The following is a 17086-nucleotide window of genomic DNA, read 5'->3' as shown; positions in this document are numbered from 1 at the left end:
AGTGGAGATGTTGGTATCACTGTCTATCATGAACGACAGGTATGGGGCTGAAGTGAATTTGGCACCAGACAATGCTTGTCGTTGGCGTATGTTGGATTTACAGCCAATCTGTTCTTCTTCTGAATAATTCATTTGGTCAATGGCATTTCCTCTCTGGCTATATTATAAGCTGTATTGAACTTTGTTATCATTTCAGATTCCTTACTTGAGCGGGAGGCTGCATCTTGGTGCTGACAGGACAGGCTGACGGAAGGTGGGCAGCGCTACGGGATATCCATCCGTCCCTACACTTCTTGTGCTTCCTACTGTCGATGTGAAGCTTCAACGTTTTGAGTTTGAATTGTGTTGATGCAGTTGCGAATTTGGAATTGGAGGGTCCGCACTCTTTATAGTACATGCAGTACATTGCCTTGTTTTTGTATCTCAACTACTGGAATTCTTTCATGCCAATTTATTTTTCAATGGCTGTGCCTGTGAATCCTCCTCGTCCACCTCCTCACTTCTTGCGGGCCCCGACTGACACGGTTCCTCATCTATTTCCTCTTCTGGGGCCACAGCAGGTGATGGACCGGGGGACACAGTTCGCTTCCTAAAAAAAGTCTCAATAGTCTACTATATTTTTTTGCGCAAAGATTTTTTTCAAGGTTACTCCAATCGGGGAGGGATGAGGGAGAGACTGAAGCCAAAGTGATTTATAAAGAGAAAGTGATGTAAATAAAGAGTCGGATACAGGTGTGGGACTGTGTTATGGTTCTTTTTTGGTCAATTGCACATTACTGTTTGAATTAATCATGTTAATAAAAAAAGCTAATTGTGAACCAAAAACATAACCAGCTAAACATTTTTCACTGGCACTCTTGCAACATGTGTTGCACTGCCAAGTCAAATGGTCACAAATGTAACTGTTTTGGTCGCAGTATCAAACCCTGCCTTGGGCTGAGGCTGACATGGAACTCGCATACAAGTTTCAAGTTTTATTAGTTGTATGTACGGTATACACATGGTTACATCGTCCAACGAAATGCTTACTCACAGGTTCCTTCGCGACAATGCAATAATAAACAATAATAAACAAAAGATAAGAATACAAACACAAAGTAAATGGCTCTGTATAAGATAATAAACATTTTAACATCAGTATAATACAGGAAGGCACAATTTAAAGTCCAATATTTACACGAGAGCCAGGATCACGAAGATCACGTTCCCTGTTGCTCCCTATTAGGACACCTAATCTATGCAGGTGGGCAGGGAGTGTAGGCCTAGAGGTGTGGACTTAGGCTGTGCAGAGGGAAAAACATGGAGCTCTATGGGTGGGAGTAATCTGAACAGTTTCCTTACTCCTTGGACCGACAGACCTCCAGGCCTCTTGACCTACACTCCCTGCCCACCTGCCCTCTTTCTGGGTCTGAGAGTTCAGCTTACTCCCACCCATGGAGCTCCATGTTTTCCCCTCTCTACAGCCTCCACACCTCCAGGCCTCTAGGCCTAATAATAGCACAGACCAGGCTTGCTTGGTGGCCAAGCACACACACTCATGGAATCACACTTGCACATATACACACAGGTCACAATTGAGGTGGTTCAGCTTGACTATACAGGCATTGCCTACCAGTTGCTATGGGGAACAGTAGAACTAGAGAATAACTTCCTCCGCGTGTCGTCCTCCGCATTGCTTTCAACTCCCCAGCCCTTTGTCTGCCACGTTCAGTTGTGTGTCCCCCCCATCACCTCACCCTGTCCTCTCGACCCCAGCCCCTTGACACCATCCCCTCACCTCACCCCATCCCCTCAACCCCAGCCCCTTGACCCCATCACCTCACCCTGTCCTCTCGACCCCAGCCCCTTGACACCATCCCCTCACCTCACCCCATCCCCTCAACCCCAGCCCCTTGACCCCATCACCTCACCCTGTCCTCTCGACCCCAGCCCCTTGACACCATCCCCTCAACCCCAGCCCCTTGACCCCATCACCTCACCCTGTCCTCTCGACCCCAGCCCCTTGACCCCATCCCCTCACCTCACCCCGTCCCCTCAGCCCCTTGATCCCATCACCTCACCTCACCTCGTCCCCTCAGCCCCAGCCCCTTGATCCCATCCCCTCACCCCTCCCCGTCCCCTCAGCCCCAGCCCCTTGACACCATCCCCTCACCTCACCCCGTCCCCTCAGCCCCTTGATCCCATCACCTCACCTCACCCCGTCCCCTCAACCCCAGCCCCTTGATCCCATCACCTCACCTCACCCCGTCCCCTCAACCCCAGCCCCTTGATCCCATCACCTCACCCCTCCCCGTCCCCTCAGCCCCAGCCCCTTGACCCCATCACCTCACCTCACCCCGTCCCCTCAACCCCAGCCCCTTGATCCCATCACCTCACCCCTCCCCGTCCCCTCAGCCCCAGCCCCTTGACCCCATCACCTCACCTCACCCCGTCCCCTCAGCCCCTTGACCCCATCCCCTCACCTCACCCCGTCCCCTCAGCCCCTTGATCCCATCACCTCACCTCACCCCGTCCCCTCAGCCCCAGCCCCTTGACCCCATCACCCCACCTCACCCCAGCCCCTTGACCCCATCACCTCACCCCGTCCCCTCGACCCCATCCTCTCACCCCTCGACTCCATCTCCTCACCCCGTCCCCTCGACCCCAGCCCCTTGACCCAATCACCTCACCCCATCCCCTCGACCCCAGCTCCTTGACCCCATCACCTCACCCCATCCCCTTGACCCCAGCTCCTTGACCCCATCACCTCAGCCCGTCCCCTTGACCCCATCCCCTCACCCCTGTCCCCTCACCCCGTCCCCTCACCCCTGTCCCCTCACCCCGTCCCCTCGACCCCATCCTCTCACCCCTCGACTCCATCTCCTCACCCCGTCCCCTTGACCCCAGCCCCTCGACCTCGACCCCGTCCCCTCAACCCCCTCGACTCCCCACAACCCCCTGTCACGAGGATAATGTGTCAGTGACCAGGTCTGTGGGCTGGGTGTCCTCAGGGCAGGCAGGCTTAGTTTGTTAACCAGTTTAACGGAACAAAGGATACATTTGTCCAATTAAAGACCCACACTTAAAACCCAGAGGGGGTTGGGAGGGACACACCTGAACCAGCCTTTCATGTCCCTGACCCCTGTTCCACAAACCCATCCAAACCAAATGTTGATTATCCACCAGAGCAAAGCCATGAAAATAATCAATGAGGCCAAATGCAGCAGGACATACTGTACTGTAACCAGGGTTGGACTGCTCTGTTCTCCAGTTCTAGAGGCATGGCCTTCTGCCCATACTGGACTGGAGCATCACTCACATCTATCACATAGGAGATGTGTTTCTGAAAGGTGGGTTGTGGATTATTACACAAAGCCCACGCTGTGTGTCCTGCCAGCTTCAACATGATGAGAGAAGGAGCTATAGGCCTATGATAATCCCACGTGGGAATACATCCCTTTGGTCTCAGGCTCAATACTCCTTAACCCATGACTCAGTAGTAAGGAGCAGGGATGTGGAACCAACCTTCATTGCCAGTATTCCCAGCTCTTCCCTTCATCTCTCTTTCCTCAGTTCTGGATTTGATCAGAGAGAGAGTTCTGCTGGGGGCTCTTTAAGCACTCCGTTCAACCTATAACGGTTCTATTTCTTCTCTCTTTTAACATCCCTTCTTTCTACATGTTCCTCTGCTTCCATCCCTGCCTGGCTATATCAAAGGGAGTTAGCAGCCCCCCCCAGGGCTACACTCACCTCACACTTAATGCAGTCACCTCTCTCTTCCCACCAAGACTATTCCCCTTGTGGAGAATATGGGCTCTAAAGCAGTAAATGAACCTTCTCACTCACATAGCATCACATTTAGATGACGCAACTCTTAGGTAATATAGACCCAGAATCATCTAGAAATATTTGAAAAATGGCAATCTTTCTCAGATTCTGACCCAGAGAGCCCTGAAGCTTGATGTAGGTCTCTGGGGGAAAGTTAGCTGCTATACATAAATCAACTCTGTTAGGGAATTTCCAATAGACCATTGGATAATCTTTTGACATTTTAACAGGACCATTAAGAGTTAGATGGAGGTGCTATGTATCGATTGCCCCCCCCCCCCACACACACACACACGCACGCACTCACTCACACACACCCAACACACACCTAAAACACACAGTCAGCTAGCTGTATGAAAGACAGCAGTCTAATGTGCCCATACTGTATGTTCCTCTCCAGCTCTACATATTGTCCTCACTTCCCTGTCTCTGTTCCCCTACCCTTTAACCCCTGTTCCTCCCCCACATCTTAACCCCTGTCCCTCCATCAACCCCCCTACTAAAACATGCCTGTTACCACACCAGCAGCACAACCCACAAATCACCAGCATTAGCTGGCTTCCCTTCGCCTTGCTCCACCCTTGCCCAGGAAATAGCCAGAGAAACAGCAGGAACTAGGCTGTAGGGAGAGAAAGTGAGAAACAGAGAGAGAGCGAGAGGAGCTTGGATTGAATGGGGAAGCGGGAGAAGAAGGTGTGTGTGTGTGCGCGTGAGTGAGTGAGTAAGGGGAGGGGGTTCTTTGGGAAGGGAGCCAATCCAATTACAGGCAGCGGTGCAGACTAGTCCTGGTTCCTTCCTTCAGCTGCACTAAATTCACATTTCAACAATATTTTCCTCCTCCTCCCCTCTCCCTTCTCCCTCCCTCTGTCTCTCTGCTCTGGGGGATGGGGGAGGGGGAAGCAGGCAGAGTGCAGCCAGAGTCAGCTTCCTTACATGAAGATGAGGCTCCAGCGCTGCTACGCCGTGTCACTGCATCTACCAAGCATAACATCCTGCAAACCTATAGCCCTGTCCTGCTGTGCTGCCCTGCCCTAACCTGGTCCTCTCCACTGGTCCCCATGACCTGCCTAGCACCAGCTTATCAGCCTAGTGCAGTGGGAGAAAGCAGGGTCTGGGGCTGGGAGTCTGAGACTGGGGCTGCAGTGGGAGAAAACAGGGTCTGGGGTTGCAGTGGGAGAAAACAGGGGCTGGAGATAGGGCTGGAGCTGCAGTGGGAGAAAACAGGGACTGGGGCTGGGAGTCTGAGACCGGGGCTGCAGTGGGAGAAAGCAGGGGCTGGAGATAGGGCTGGAGCTGCAGTGGGAGAAAACAGGGACTGGGGCTGGGAGTCTGAGACTGGGGCAGGGACTAGCATGTATGACACACAGCGATGGAGTTACTGTAACCCCCTAAACAAACACGCTACCAAGCAGCCTCATCCTCTCCCCTCCTTCCCCTCTCTCTTTGTCATGTATGGGTCAGGCTCCACGGCTCAACAGGCTGAACATACAGGCTTCTGGGCTTTTCTCTCCTAGCCAGTCAGTCAGCCAGTCAGCCAGCCAGCGAGGCAGTGGACCGAGGAGTGGCGTCTCTCGGTGTGCCTCCCAATGTCCTGGTTCATTGGTCCCCCATGCTATGGCTGTGAGAGAGGATATGATGGCACCAGCACCAGGCAGCCATGATGGTTTGCTTAGCAAGGTATCATACATGAAGGCAGAGATATTATGTGAAGAGAAGACACATTCTGTATGTGAGGAATGCAGCAGGGAGATGGAAAGGAAACTGCACAGTACTGTACGCAACAGAGTGGAGAGAACTGTGTTCTACTGTCTAATTCAATTTAACCATGTAGAAAAAAAGGTCTAAATTATTAAGTATCTCAAACAAGGGGGATTACGCCGAATGAGTCTTTTTCAATTTCACATCCGTATTGGGGCACAGATTCAATTATGAATAAATAGATGAAGAAACCAAAATAACCCAGCGGGTCCATTTGTGTTGTGTCTCAGGGGATAGGGAAACAGAGGGCGAGCCAAAACAGGTAGAAAGACGCTCTTAACAGCACAACTGTTATTTTCTCTCTCTATCCCTCTATCGTTCCCACTCTCTCCTTCTCCCACTCTCCACCCCTCCCTCTTTCTTCCCCCCTCTCTCACCATCTCTCGCTCATCTTCCCTCTAATCCTCTCTCTAGGAGTGACAGCTGGTGTTTTTGGGAGGACTGGATCTGTCCTACACCGGCCCATGTGGCAGAGGCCCACACTGTCACTCAAGCTGTGACAGTTCCCAGGGGGGGGAGCCAAGGCACAGCGGAGGGGAGTCAAGGCGCACAATCTGCTTCCATACACTAGGAGGATCCATGATGCATAGTACCACGATGACCAATGGCAACTGATTGGATTGGTACAGTAAGGCACTTTTCCAGATGCTCAAAGAGCTTTACATTACAATGTACAGGAAAAACTCACCTCACAAACCACCATCAACATCATCGACATGCAGCAAGGCAGCCTCGACAGCAGCCCAACACAGGGAGCCCTTCTAGACCACACATACATCACTCAACTGTTAAATACTTCTATTTCAATACCAAAACAGTGCTGACTGTGTAATGCCAGGTTAACCATTGTAATATGATGAAGTAGCCTACTCTCCACCACGCAACACGCTCCACTTTCTGCAACATCGTTATAATCTTCCCATGTATAATAGCCACCTGGTCCACTAGGTGCTCTATAAGCTGTTTGTTTTGGTGGGGTGAAATATGCCATGATAAGAGGACTGCCGGCCCTTAAAGCTACAGTCTGGGATCTAACAATCTATTCAAATGGCATTTTAATTCAAAACAATTCTGCTGTTTTTCAAATGCCAGACTGGAGCTTTAACCGACAGCATTGTCTGGCCGCTCCAGCAGAGACAGAGGCTGGGTTTTGCGTGGGCCTGCTCTCTCTAGCCTCCCCCCTCTCTCTGGGTTGCAGGAATAAAGGTCCCTATGAAAATTAATGGGCCAGTGGAGGTTATTCAGCACGGCCGCAATGAACAGAGCTCCTTCCAAAAGGGGTAACATAATGAGCACTACAGAGGAACGACACCCCTGCCCCCCAATGCCCTGCCAATCTACACACCTGCCCCCCAACGCTCTGCCACTCTACACCCCTGCCCCCCTACGTCCTGCCACTCTACACCCACTGCCCCCCAACGCCCTGCCACTCTACACCCCTGCCCCCAACGCTCTGCCACTCTACACCCCTGCCCCCCTACGTCCTGCCACTCTACACCCACTGCCCCCCAACGCCCTGCCACTCTACACCCCTGCCCCCAACGCTCTACCACTCTACACCCCTGCCCCCCTACGCCCTGCCACTCTACACCCACTGCCCCCCAACACCCTGCCACTCTACACCCCTGCCCCCAACGCTCTGCCACTCTACACCCCTGCCCCCCTACGCCCTGCCACTCTACACCCCTGCCCCCAACGCTCTGCCACTCTACACCCCTGCCCCCCTACGCCCTGCCACTCTACACCCACTGCCCCCCTACGCCCTGCCACTCTACACCCACTGCCCCCCAACGCCCTGCCAATCTACACCCACTGCCCCCCTACGCCCTGCCACTCTACACCCACTGCCCCCAACGCCCTGCCAATCTACACCCCTGCCCCCCTACGCCCTGCCACTCTACACCCACTGCCCCCCAACGCCCTGCCAATCTACACCCACTGCCCCCCTACGCCCTGCCACTCTACACCCACTTCCCCCCAACGCCCTGCCACTCTACACCCCTGCCCCCCTACGCCCTGCCACTCTACACCCACTGCCCCCCCTACGCCCTGCCACTCTACACCCACTGCCCCCCAACACCCTGCCAATCTACACCCACTGCCCCCCCTACGCCCTGCCACTCTACACCCCTGCCCCCCTACGCCCTGCCACTCTACACCCCTGCCCCCCCTACGCCCTGCCACTCTACACCCCTGCCTCCCTACGCCCTGCCACTCTACACCCCTGCCCCCCCTACGTCCTGCCACTCTACACCCACTGCCCCCCCCTACGCCATGCCACTCTACACCCCTGCCCCCCTACGCCCTGCCACTCTACACCCCTGCCCCCCTACGTCCTGCCACTCTACACCCACTGCCCCCCCTACGCCCTGCCACTCTACACCCCTGCCCCCCTACGCCTTGCCACTCTACACCCACTGCCTCCCTACGCCCTGCCACTCTACACCCACTGCCCCCCCTACGCCATGCCACTCTACACCCCTGCCCCTCTATGCCCTGCCCCTCTACACCCCTGCCCCCCCTACGCCCTGCCACTCTACACCCATTGCCCGCCTACGCCCTGCCACTCTACACCCCTGCCCCCCTACGCCCTGCCCCTCTACACCCCTGCCCCCCTACGCCCTGCCACTCTACACACATTGCCCCCCCTACGCCCTGCCACTCTACACCCCTGCCCCCCTACACCCTGCCACTCTACACCCCTGCCCTCCCTACGCCTTGCCACTCTACACCCCTGCCCCTCTATGCCCTGCCCCTCTACACCCGTCCCTCTACACCCCTGCCCCACTACCCCCCTGCCACTCTACACCCATGCCACTCTACACTCATGCCACTCTACACCCTGCCACTCTACACCCCTGCCACTATACACCCTGCCACTCTACACCCCTGCCCATGTGGAGGAGAACAGTTTCCTAACTGTGCTCCATCCAGACTGAGTCCCTGGAATAGAATAGCACCACTTGACAGTGTCTGAGGGTCTGAAGACCAGTCAGTGGACAGACTACTCAGTCTCCAGAGGCCATGGCTTCAACAGTGATGAAGTGGCTGGGATCTCTTTAAATGGACCTTGAACTGGGACACCAGAATAGCCAAACGAGCTGGAGATGACTGCCCAGAACACAGTGCGATGGAGAGGAGTTTTCTCTGGCCTATGCTCCCTAAGGTGCGATGGGCTTAAGTACTGTAAGTCAGCATTTTAGAAACAAAAGTCGTGGCTGACGATAACTGCTGGTAACTGACCACAACTGCCAGTAACGGTAACTGACCTTTTTGAGGCGTCCGCTCTTGGTGCCGACGAAGGCCACGCAGTATCCGTTGTAGACGTAGGAGGTGACAGAGGTCATGCGGTCCCGTGTCTCTGTGTAGAGGGTGTGTCCCGTCACCAGCTGAGAGCCGCCAAGGGGCTGGTTGATGTCCAGACCACAGAACGAGTCATCGATGGGCACCGGCTGGAAGAGAGAGGGAGAGGTTAGAGATGGAAAAGAAAGCAAGGTTAGAGATAAAGAGAGATTATAGATGGAGAGAGAGAAGTTATAGATGGAGAGAGAGAAGTTATAGATGGAGAGAGAGAGTTTATAGATGGAGAGAGAGACGTTATAGATGGAGAGAGACGTTATAGATGGAGAGAGAGAGGTTATAGATGGAGAAAGAGAGGTTATAGATGGAGAAAGAGAGGTTATAGATGGAGAAAGAGAGTTTATAAATGGAGAGAGGTTATAGATGGAGAAAGAGACATAGATGGAGAAAGAGAGGTTGTAGATGGAGAAAGAGAGATTATAGATGGAGGAAGAGAGGTTATAAATGGGGAGAGGTTATAGATGGAGAGAGGTTATAGATGGAGATAGAGAAGTTAAATATGGAGAGAGGTTATAGATGAAGAAAGAGAGGTTATAGGTGGAGAAAGAGAGAGAGAGGTTATAGATGGAGAAAGAGAGAGAGAGAGGTTATAGATGGAGAGAGAGAGGTTATAGATGGAGAGAGAGAAGTTATAGATGGAGAGAGAAGTTATAGATGGAGAGAGAGGTTATAGATGGAGAGAGAGAGGTTATAGATGGAGAAAGAGAGAGAGAAGGTATAGATGGAAAAAGAGAGGTTATAGATGGAGAAAGAGAGAGAGGTTATAGATGGAGAGAGAAGTTATAGATGAGAGAGAGGTTATAGATGGAAAAAGAGAGGTTCTAGATGGAGAAAGAGAGAGAGAGGTTATAGATGGAGAAAGAGAGAGAGGTTATAGATTGAGAAAGAGAGAGAGAGGGTATAGACGGAGAAAGAGAGAGAGAGGGTATAGACGGAGAAAGAGAGGTTATAGATGGAGAAAGAGAGGTTATAGATGGAGAAAGACAGAGAGCAGGAGATGTGGGAAGAAAGAGGGAGAGATACAGAAAGAGATAAAGTGAATCCTAGTGCATCCGTCTCCCTGGCTGCCAGACGTACATTTTGCTGTCTTTCTGTTCCACTTGGTATACATGTCTATGCTGTGCTTAAACGAGCCCCACCTTGCACTCACCCTGCCTCATTACACAGGGATATGATCACATCAGGGCAGGAGGAGGAGAGTATGCTTACTAAGTATGGCTTCTCCCATACAGAGCTTCTCTACACTGCAGGAAAACATACACAGTTATGGATGTAATGGACGGTGAAACAACTAGAGAATCAGGCTGGAGGACTGCACATTCGAAGAGAAAAATGACCTGTCAAAATGTCTGATAAAATCTCCTTCTCAACAGAAATCGAAACTATGCAGAATCACGACGGTGCCGTCAGACTCATTTAAACTGTCCTTCATTTGGTTGGGAATGGAGCTCCACATCAAGTCACATCAGAGGAGGGAGAGACTGGGCTGTGTCTATGGTGGTGACCCAGGCCACGGTGTGCATGGCAGTGGCAGGGTTTCCACTAGTTACCACAGCTACAGTTTCAGTCGGAAGTTTACATACACCTTAACCACATACATTTAAACTCAGTTTTTCACAATTCCTGACATTTAATCCTAGTAAAAATTCCCTGTCTTAGGTCAGTTAGGATCAGCACTTTATTTTAAGAATGTGAAATGTCAGAATAATAGTAGAGATTTATCTCAGCTTTTATTTCTTTCATCACATTCCCAGTGGATCAGAAGTTTGCATACACTCAATTAGTATTTGGTAGCATTGCCTTTAAATGGTTTAACTCTGGTCAAACATTTCGGGTAGCCTTCCACAAGCTTCCCACAATAAGTTGGGTGAATTTTGGCCCATTCCTCCTGACAGAGCCGGTGTAACTGAGTCGGTTTATAAGCCTCCTTGCTCGCACACACTTTTTCAGTTCTGCCCACAAATTTTCTATAGGATTTAGGTCAGGGCTTTGTGATGGCCACTCCAATACCTTGACTTTGTTGTCCTTAAGCTATTTTGCCACAACTTTGGAAGTATGCTTGGGGTCATTGTCCATTTGGAAGACCCAAGCTTTAACTTCCTGACTGATGTCTTGAGATGTTGCTTCAATATATCCACATAATTTTTCTTCCTCATGATGCCATCTATTTTGTGAAGTGCACCAGTTCCTCCTACAGCAAAGCATCCCCACAACATGAGGCTGCCACCCCCGTGCTTCACGGTTGGGATGGTGTTCGTCGGCTTGCAAGCCTCCCCCATTTCCCTCCAAACATAATGATGTTCATTATGGCCAAACAGTTCTATTTTTGTTTCATCAGTTCAAAGGACATTTCTCCAAAAGGTACGATCTTTGTCTCCAAGTGCAGTTGCAAACAGCAGTCTGCCGTTTTTATGGCGGTTTTGGAGCAGTAGCTTCTTCCTTGCTGAGTGGCCTTTCAGGTTATGTCGACATAGGACTCGTTTTACTGTGGATATAGATACTTTTGTACCTGTTTCCTCCAGCATCTTTACAAGGTCCTTTGCTGTTGTTCTGGGATTGATTTGCACATTTCGCACCAAAATACGTTCATCTCTAGGAGACAGAACGCATCTCCTTCCTGAGCGGTATGATGGCTTTCGTACTATTGTTTGTACAGATGAACGTGGTACCTTCAGGCGTTTGGAAATTGCTCCCAAGGATGAACCAGACTTGTGGATGTATACAATTGGAGGTCTTGGCTGATTTATTTTGATTCCCCCATGATGTCACGCAAAGAGGCACTGAGTTTGAAGGAAGGCCTTAAAATGCATCCACAGGGACACCTCCAATTGACTCAAATGATGTCAATTAGCCTATCAGAAGCTTCTAAAGCCATGACATAATTTTCTGGAATTTTCCAAGCTGTTTAAAGGCACAGTCAACTTAGTGTATGTAAACTTCTGACCCACTAGAATTGTGATACAGTGAATTATAAGTGAAATAATTGTTGGAAAAATGACTTGTATCATGCACAAAGTAGATGTCCTAACCGACTTGCCAAAACTATAGTTTGTTAACAAGAAATGTGTGGAGTGGTTGAAAAATGAGTTTTAATGACTCCAACCTAAGTGTATGTAAACTTCCGACTTCAACTGTATATCGTAAGAATGTATGAAAACAAAATGTGCTTTTTGGTCTTATTTTAAGGTTAGGGTTAGGCATAAGTTAAGGCTAGGGCTAAGGTTAGGGCTAAGTCTAGGGTTAAGGCTAGGGCTAAGGCTAGGGTTAAGGATAGGGTTAAGGTTTGGGTTAAGGCTAGGGTTAAGGCTAGGGTTAGGGTTAGGTTTAAGGGTTAGGGTTAAGGCTTGGGTTAAGGCAAGGGTTAAGGCTAGGGTTAGGGTTAAGGTTAGGGTTAAGGCTTGGGTTAAGGCTTGGGTTAAGGTTAGGGTTAAGAGTTAGGGTTAAGGGTTGGGTTAAGGCTAGGGTTAAGTCTTGGGTTAGGGTTAAGAGTTAGGGTTAAGGGTTGGGTACAGGCTAGGGTTAAGTCTAGGGTTAGGGTTAAGGTTAGGGCTAAGGCTTAGGTTAAGGTTAGGGTTAAGTTTAAGGGTTTGGTGTAACCCTATCTCCCTCACGATGCTACACATCAGCACACCCCGCTACACTCGTAAAGCCTCTGCTTTCATGAGCAGAGTGAAAAGCAATAACACTGTCGGGCATAAAAGCTTCAGCCTCGTAGACTCGCACCCTCAGCCACCCTATCCTTGTGGAACAAACATCATTTCCCTTTCTTCACAGCTCTCAAAATAGCATGGATGGAAAGACTGTGGGCCCACTCCACGGTCATATGAAAGCTAAGCAGGAAACAGGCAGCTAAATGCCGGTGTTTAGCAGTATTTATGTCTCTTACTCGGTGAAGGTACAACATGTCTAAAATGATTTGAGCTGGTTTATGTTTCAGTGTGCAGAGGCCCTATCTGGGGATCTGTGTCTGTCACAGACAGAGAGAAGCAGTCTGAATCAGATGAGAGACCTATAGTTGGAGCTATAAAAGAGCCTGAGAAACAGACCTCAGACACTGTAACTTATCAATAAAACTACTCCCTCAGACCCCAACCAATGTCATGTGAAGAGTGCATCAGTTCCTGTAGTCTAGACTCTGAGTACGGGATTCAGAGCATTTGGTTCTGATTCTATCTAAATTGTTTAGATGATGTATGCTTAGTAGGCTTGGCTGGAAACCTAAATCCCTTTGCATCTTATGTGGTCGTGTTGTCCAAAAACACTTTCCTATGGGTTTTGAGGGTTTCTTGTTTATGGTTTCTACTACCAATAAATGTTGGAGATGGAGATCTGGAGTCACTAGATTTCACTGTGGGATGTATCTAATGCCAACAACATGGATTATCATTGTCAGAGTCCATAAATACAATACACCAGTGACTGGTGGCATTTTAATCCATATTGAACCGATCACATAGCAGGTAAAATGGACAGGGGAGGGTGGTATATCCACTTGTGAAATTCAGAATTGTTCAGGCTTGTCAACTTTTATGGTGATATTAAAAAATACAAGACGATGTCTCAAATTCAAACCATTTTGATGGCAAAGTGAAGGCTTCACACACTCCCTATAATTTACATAGATAAACTTCCTAAAGCAGAATCAGATATGTGGACTGAGGTGAACTGAGGTGAAGTGTCTGATTAGCCATTCACACGGTCCCCCTCGAACCCCTGACCTCTCATTCCCATGACAACGCTATGGGTAGCCATCACTAGGTGACAGGGATGTGGACACGGGTTCAGTTCCCTCTCAGGAGACCTACAGAGGGCTCAATCAATAGTGGCTCCTCTTTAAACACAAATGCTCTGGAGCAGGTTTTCCCAGACCAAGTCTAACCTACATGTAATGGATTTTCAATACACTTTAGCTATGTTTACTGGAGTATATTTTGTGATATAGAACTAGTTCATTTAGAAGATTGCTTTTTCTTCTTTAGAAAAGCAGCTGGTCACAACCTCTGCCTCGACTACAAAAGCATTTACTCTCCTTGAGGGAGATTGAAAGAAAACACAGTCAAGGTTAGCATTCCAGAGGACATATCCACCTTTTGGGGTGTAATGTGTACGGGCTTTCAGAGTTCTTCATCTGTTGACGTCTATGTGCATAACCCATTAAACACTTTCAATGTATTGACCAGTCCTCAACAGACAGCAGGAAAGAGTCTTTACGTTCCTACATTTCCTTATCTGCTGGGCTAGACGCTAGACGTGTTTCCTTGGCCAGCAGAGAACAGAGAAGGGAGGGTACTATGGAATGTGGCTCAGACTACTTGAGGAACATTCTAATGAGGGCTGAAGGAGAATGGAGAGAACGGTGTAGGGGGTCTGGGTAGTGATGATGGTCCCACTGGGGGCTGATGGGGGATTCTCCTGGGGACAAAAAGAGAGGCCATAGATCTGAACTTACTTCCATGGTTAAAGAGAATGCCTCCATACCACCTCTCTCTCTCCCTCTTTCCATCTTTCCCCCTCTCAATTCAATTCAATTCAAGGGGATTTATTGGCATGGGAAACATTTGTTAACATTGCCAAAGCAAATGAAATGAAAAAAAAAAATTATAAACCAAAATTAACAGTAAACATTACACTCACACAAGTTTCTAAAGAATAAAGACATTTTAAATGTCATATTATGTCTATATACAGTGTTTTAATGACATGCAAATAATTACAGTACAAAAGGGAAAATAAATAAGCATAAATATGGGTTGTATTTACAATGGTGTTTGTTCTTCACTGGTTGCCCTTTTCTTGTAGCAACAGGTCACAAATCTTGCTGCTGTGATGGCACACTGTTGTATTTCACCCAGTAGATATGGGAGTTTATCAAAATTTGATAAAACATTTGTTTTAGAATTCTTTGTGGGTCTGTGCAATCTGAGAGAAATATGTGTTTCTAATATGATCATACATTTGGCAGGAAGTTATGAAGTGCAGCTCAGTTTCCACCTCATTTTGTGAGCAGTGTGCACATAGTCCGTCTTATCTTGAGAGCCAGGTCTGCCTATGGCGACCTTTCTCAATAGCAAAGCTATGCTCACTGAGTCTGTACATAGTCAAAGCTTTTATTATGTTTGGGTCAGTCACAGTGGTCAGGTATTCTGCCACTGGGTACTCTCTGTTTAGGGCCAAATAATATTCTAGTTTGCTCTGTTTTTTTGTTAATTCTTTCCAATGTGTCAAGTAATTATCTTTTTGTTTTCTCATGATTTGGTTGGGTCTAATTGTGTTGCTGTCCTGGGGCTCTGTGGGGTGTGTTTGTGATTGTGAACAGAGCCCCAGGACCAGCTTGCTTAGGGGGTTCTTCTCCAGGTTCATCTCTCTGTAGGTGATGGCTTTGTTATGGAAGGTTTGGGAATCGCTTAGTTTTAGGTGGTTCAAGAATTTAACGGCTCTTTTCTGGATTTTGATCATTAGCAGGTATCGGCATAATTCTGCTCTGCATGCATTATTTGGTGTTCTACGTTGTACACAGAGTGTTTGTCCCATTTTGTGAATTCTTGGTTGGTGAGCGGACCCCAGACCTCACAACCATAAAGGGTTTTCTCTCTCTCTCTGTCTCTCTCTGGTGCTAATGAAACCAAACAGCGCAGGCCCCAGATAACGTCTCCCTCCGCCTGACAATCACCTCTGACATTGCACTAATGGGGAATTTAGTGATGTTAATATAAGCAGTCAATAGAGTGGCCCGGGGGACTAGCTCAAAGGCAACCACACACTTCTGATCTCGCCGGGTATATCATCAATACGTCAAAAATATATAATCCTATTTATACCCTAAACCCCCGCCCCCTGGCCCGCACATACACTAAATACAGGCACCAACATGCACACACAGACGTACATAGACAGAAAGACAACACACACACACACAGACACACACACACACACTTTTATAAAAGACATACAAACTTGCAAATGAAGGCAATTTCCGTCAAGCATGCCACGCTAGACCCCATTGCACACTCATATGCATTACATGTCGTAGAGACTATGCACTTAGCTAGGCATTAGTGTTCATAATTCCCATTTTAATTCATATTAACAAAAAGAACAAAGCCATAAAGGAGCAGCCAGGACAGATGCCTCATGGGACTGAATTTAAATAAAGAAACGTAAGAAGATGCTACAGCAGATATATGGCCTGGTGTTATAGAACGCTGACGCTTTCAGAGAGGAGGGTGTGGGATCTAGCTGCTAGCACACTACCATGAGCTGAGCTCACCTGCCCTCTTTCTTTCTCTCGCTCTCATTTGCTCCCCACCTCCCTCCCCCATCTATGAGGGCAGAGTGTTTATTTGGATTGCGCTAGAGGAGAATATTATCACTTTGATGGTTGCCAAGGAAAATAAATCCCCTCCTTAATTTGTGAAAATGTTCTCTGTCATTCGGAGTCTTAAATGTTCCTGTTCTGCTCCCCCCTATCGGAGCTGCAAAACAATTAGGCCTAATTACATGTAGTGTGAGAATGATTTGATAACGGAAAGTGTTGTACCCCTGCAAAGTACAGATGTAGAATCTTAATTTCAGCCAGTTTGCTACAGCAGGAAAATAATCTTGCAGCAACAGGAAATGTGAGGGTTGATACAAAAGGGAAAAGCAAGTCTGAAATGTCAAAGTTTTGTGGAAATTACAAACATCAGAAGCCTTTTTAAACCTCAAATACACTACAAGTTGTAAATGTCGTGCATTGCAGCAAAAGTATCCTGCAAACTAAGATCCTACATCTGTAGAGCAGTCAAAAGTAGTTATCTTGATTGCTGTGTGTTACTATTATGAGTGTGTGCATTCACCATAGTTCCTCTCCGTCTCAGACTCAACCCTGTGGTTTCTAGGGTCATTGATGAGCTGTGGTCGCTGCCCTGTTGATTAATGTCTAGAGGAAACATTAGAGCTGACATTCCACTCCTTGTGCTCCGTGTCATATGCCAAACATGGAGTGGGAAGTGGAATGTTAGCACAAACAGACTGTTACCCAGGTTATTAGAGCTGAGCTGAGAGCATTCTGCTGGCTTTATACATCCAACTGAGGCTGATGTGGAAGAGAGCTGCCTGCTTCACATAACCTTTTTGTTCGTGACAACAGAGGTGTGGATGGACAACAAAACGGAATAATGAT

The 17086-nt window shown here is 48.7% G+C and overlaps 1 protein-coding gene across 3 annotated transcripts in view; it reads right to left on the bottom strand.

The window, feature by feature from the left end:
- LOC106572568 (plexin-A2) overlaps positions 1–17086 on the bottom strand; it is a 435095-nt gene that overhangs the window by 356834 nt on the left and 61175 nt on the right. For all 3 annotated transcript variants that reach the window (XM_045696254.1, XM_014146868.2, XM_045696253.1), the window contains exon 3: positions 8835–9017. In XM_045696254.1, coding sequence (XP_045552210.1) covers positions 8835–9017 — 183 coding nt within the window. The remainder of the gene's footprint in view (positions 1–8834; positions 9018–17086) is intronic.

This window comes from Salmo salar, chromosome ssa15 (genome assembly GCF_905237065.1).
Source record: "Salmo salar chromosome ssa15, Ssal_v3.1, whole genome shotgun sequence".
NCBI lineage: Eukaryota > Metazoa > Chordata > Actinopteri > Salmoniformes > Salmonidae > Salmo > Salmo salar.
This window is presented reverse-complemented; position numbering and strand designations above follow the sequence as displayed.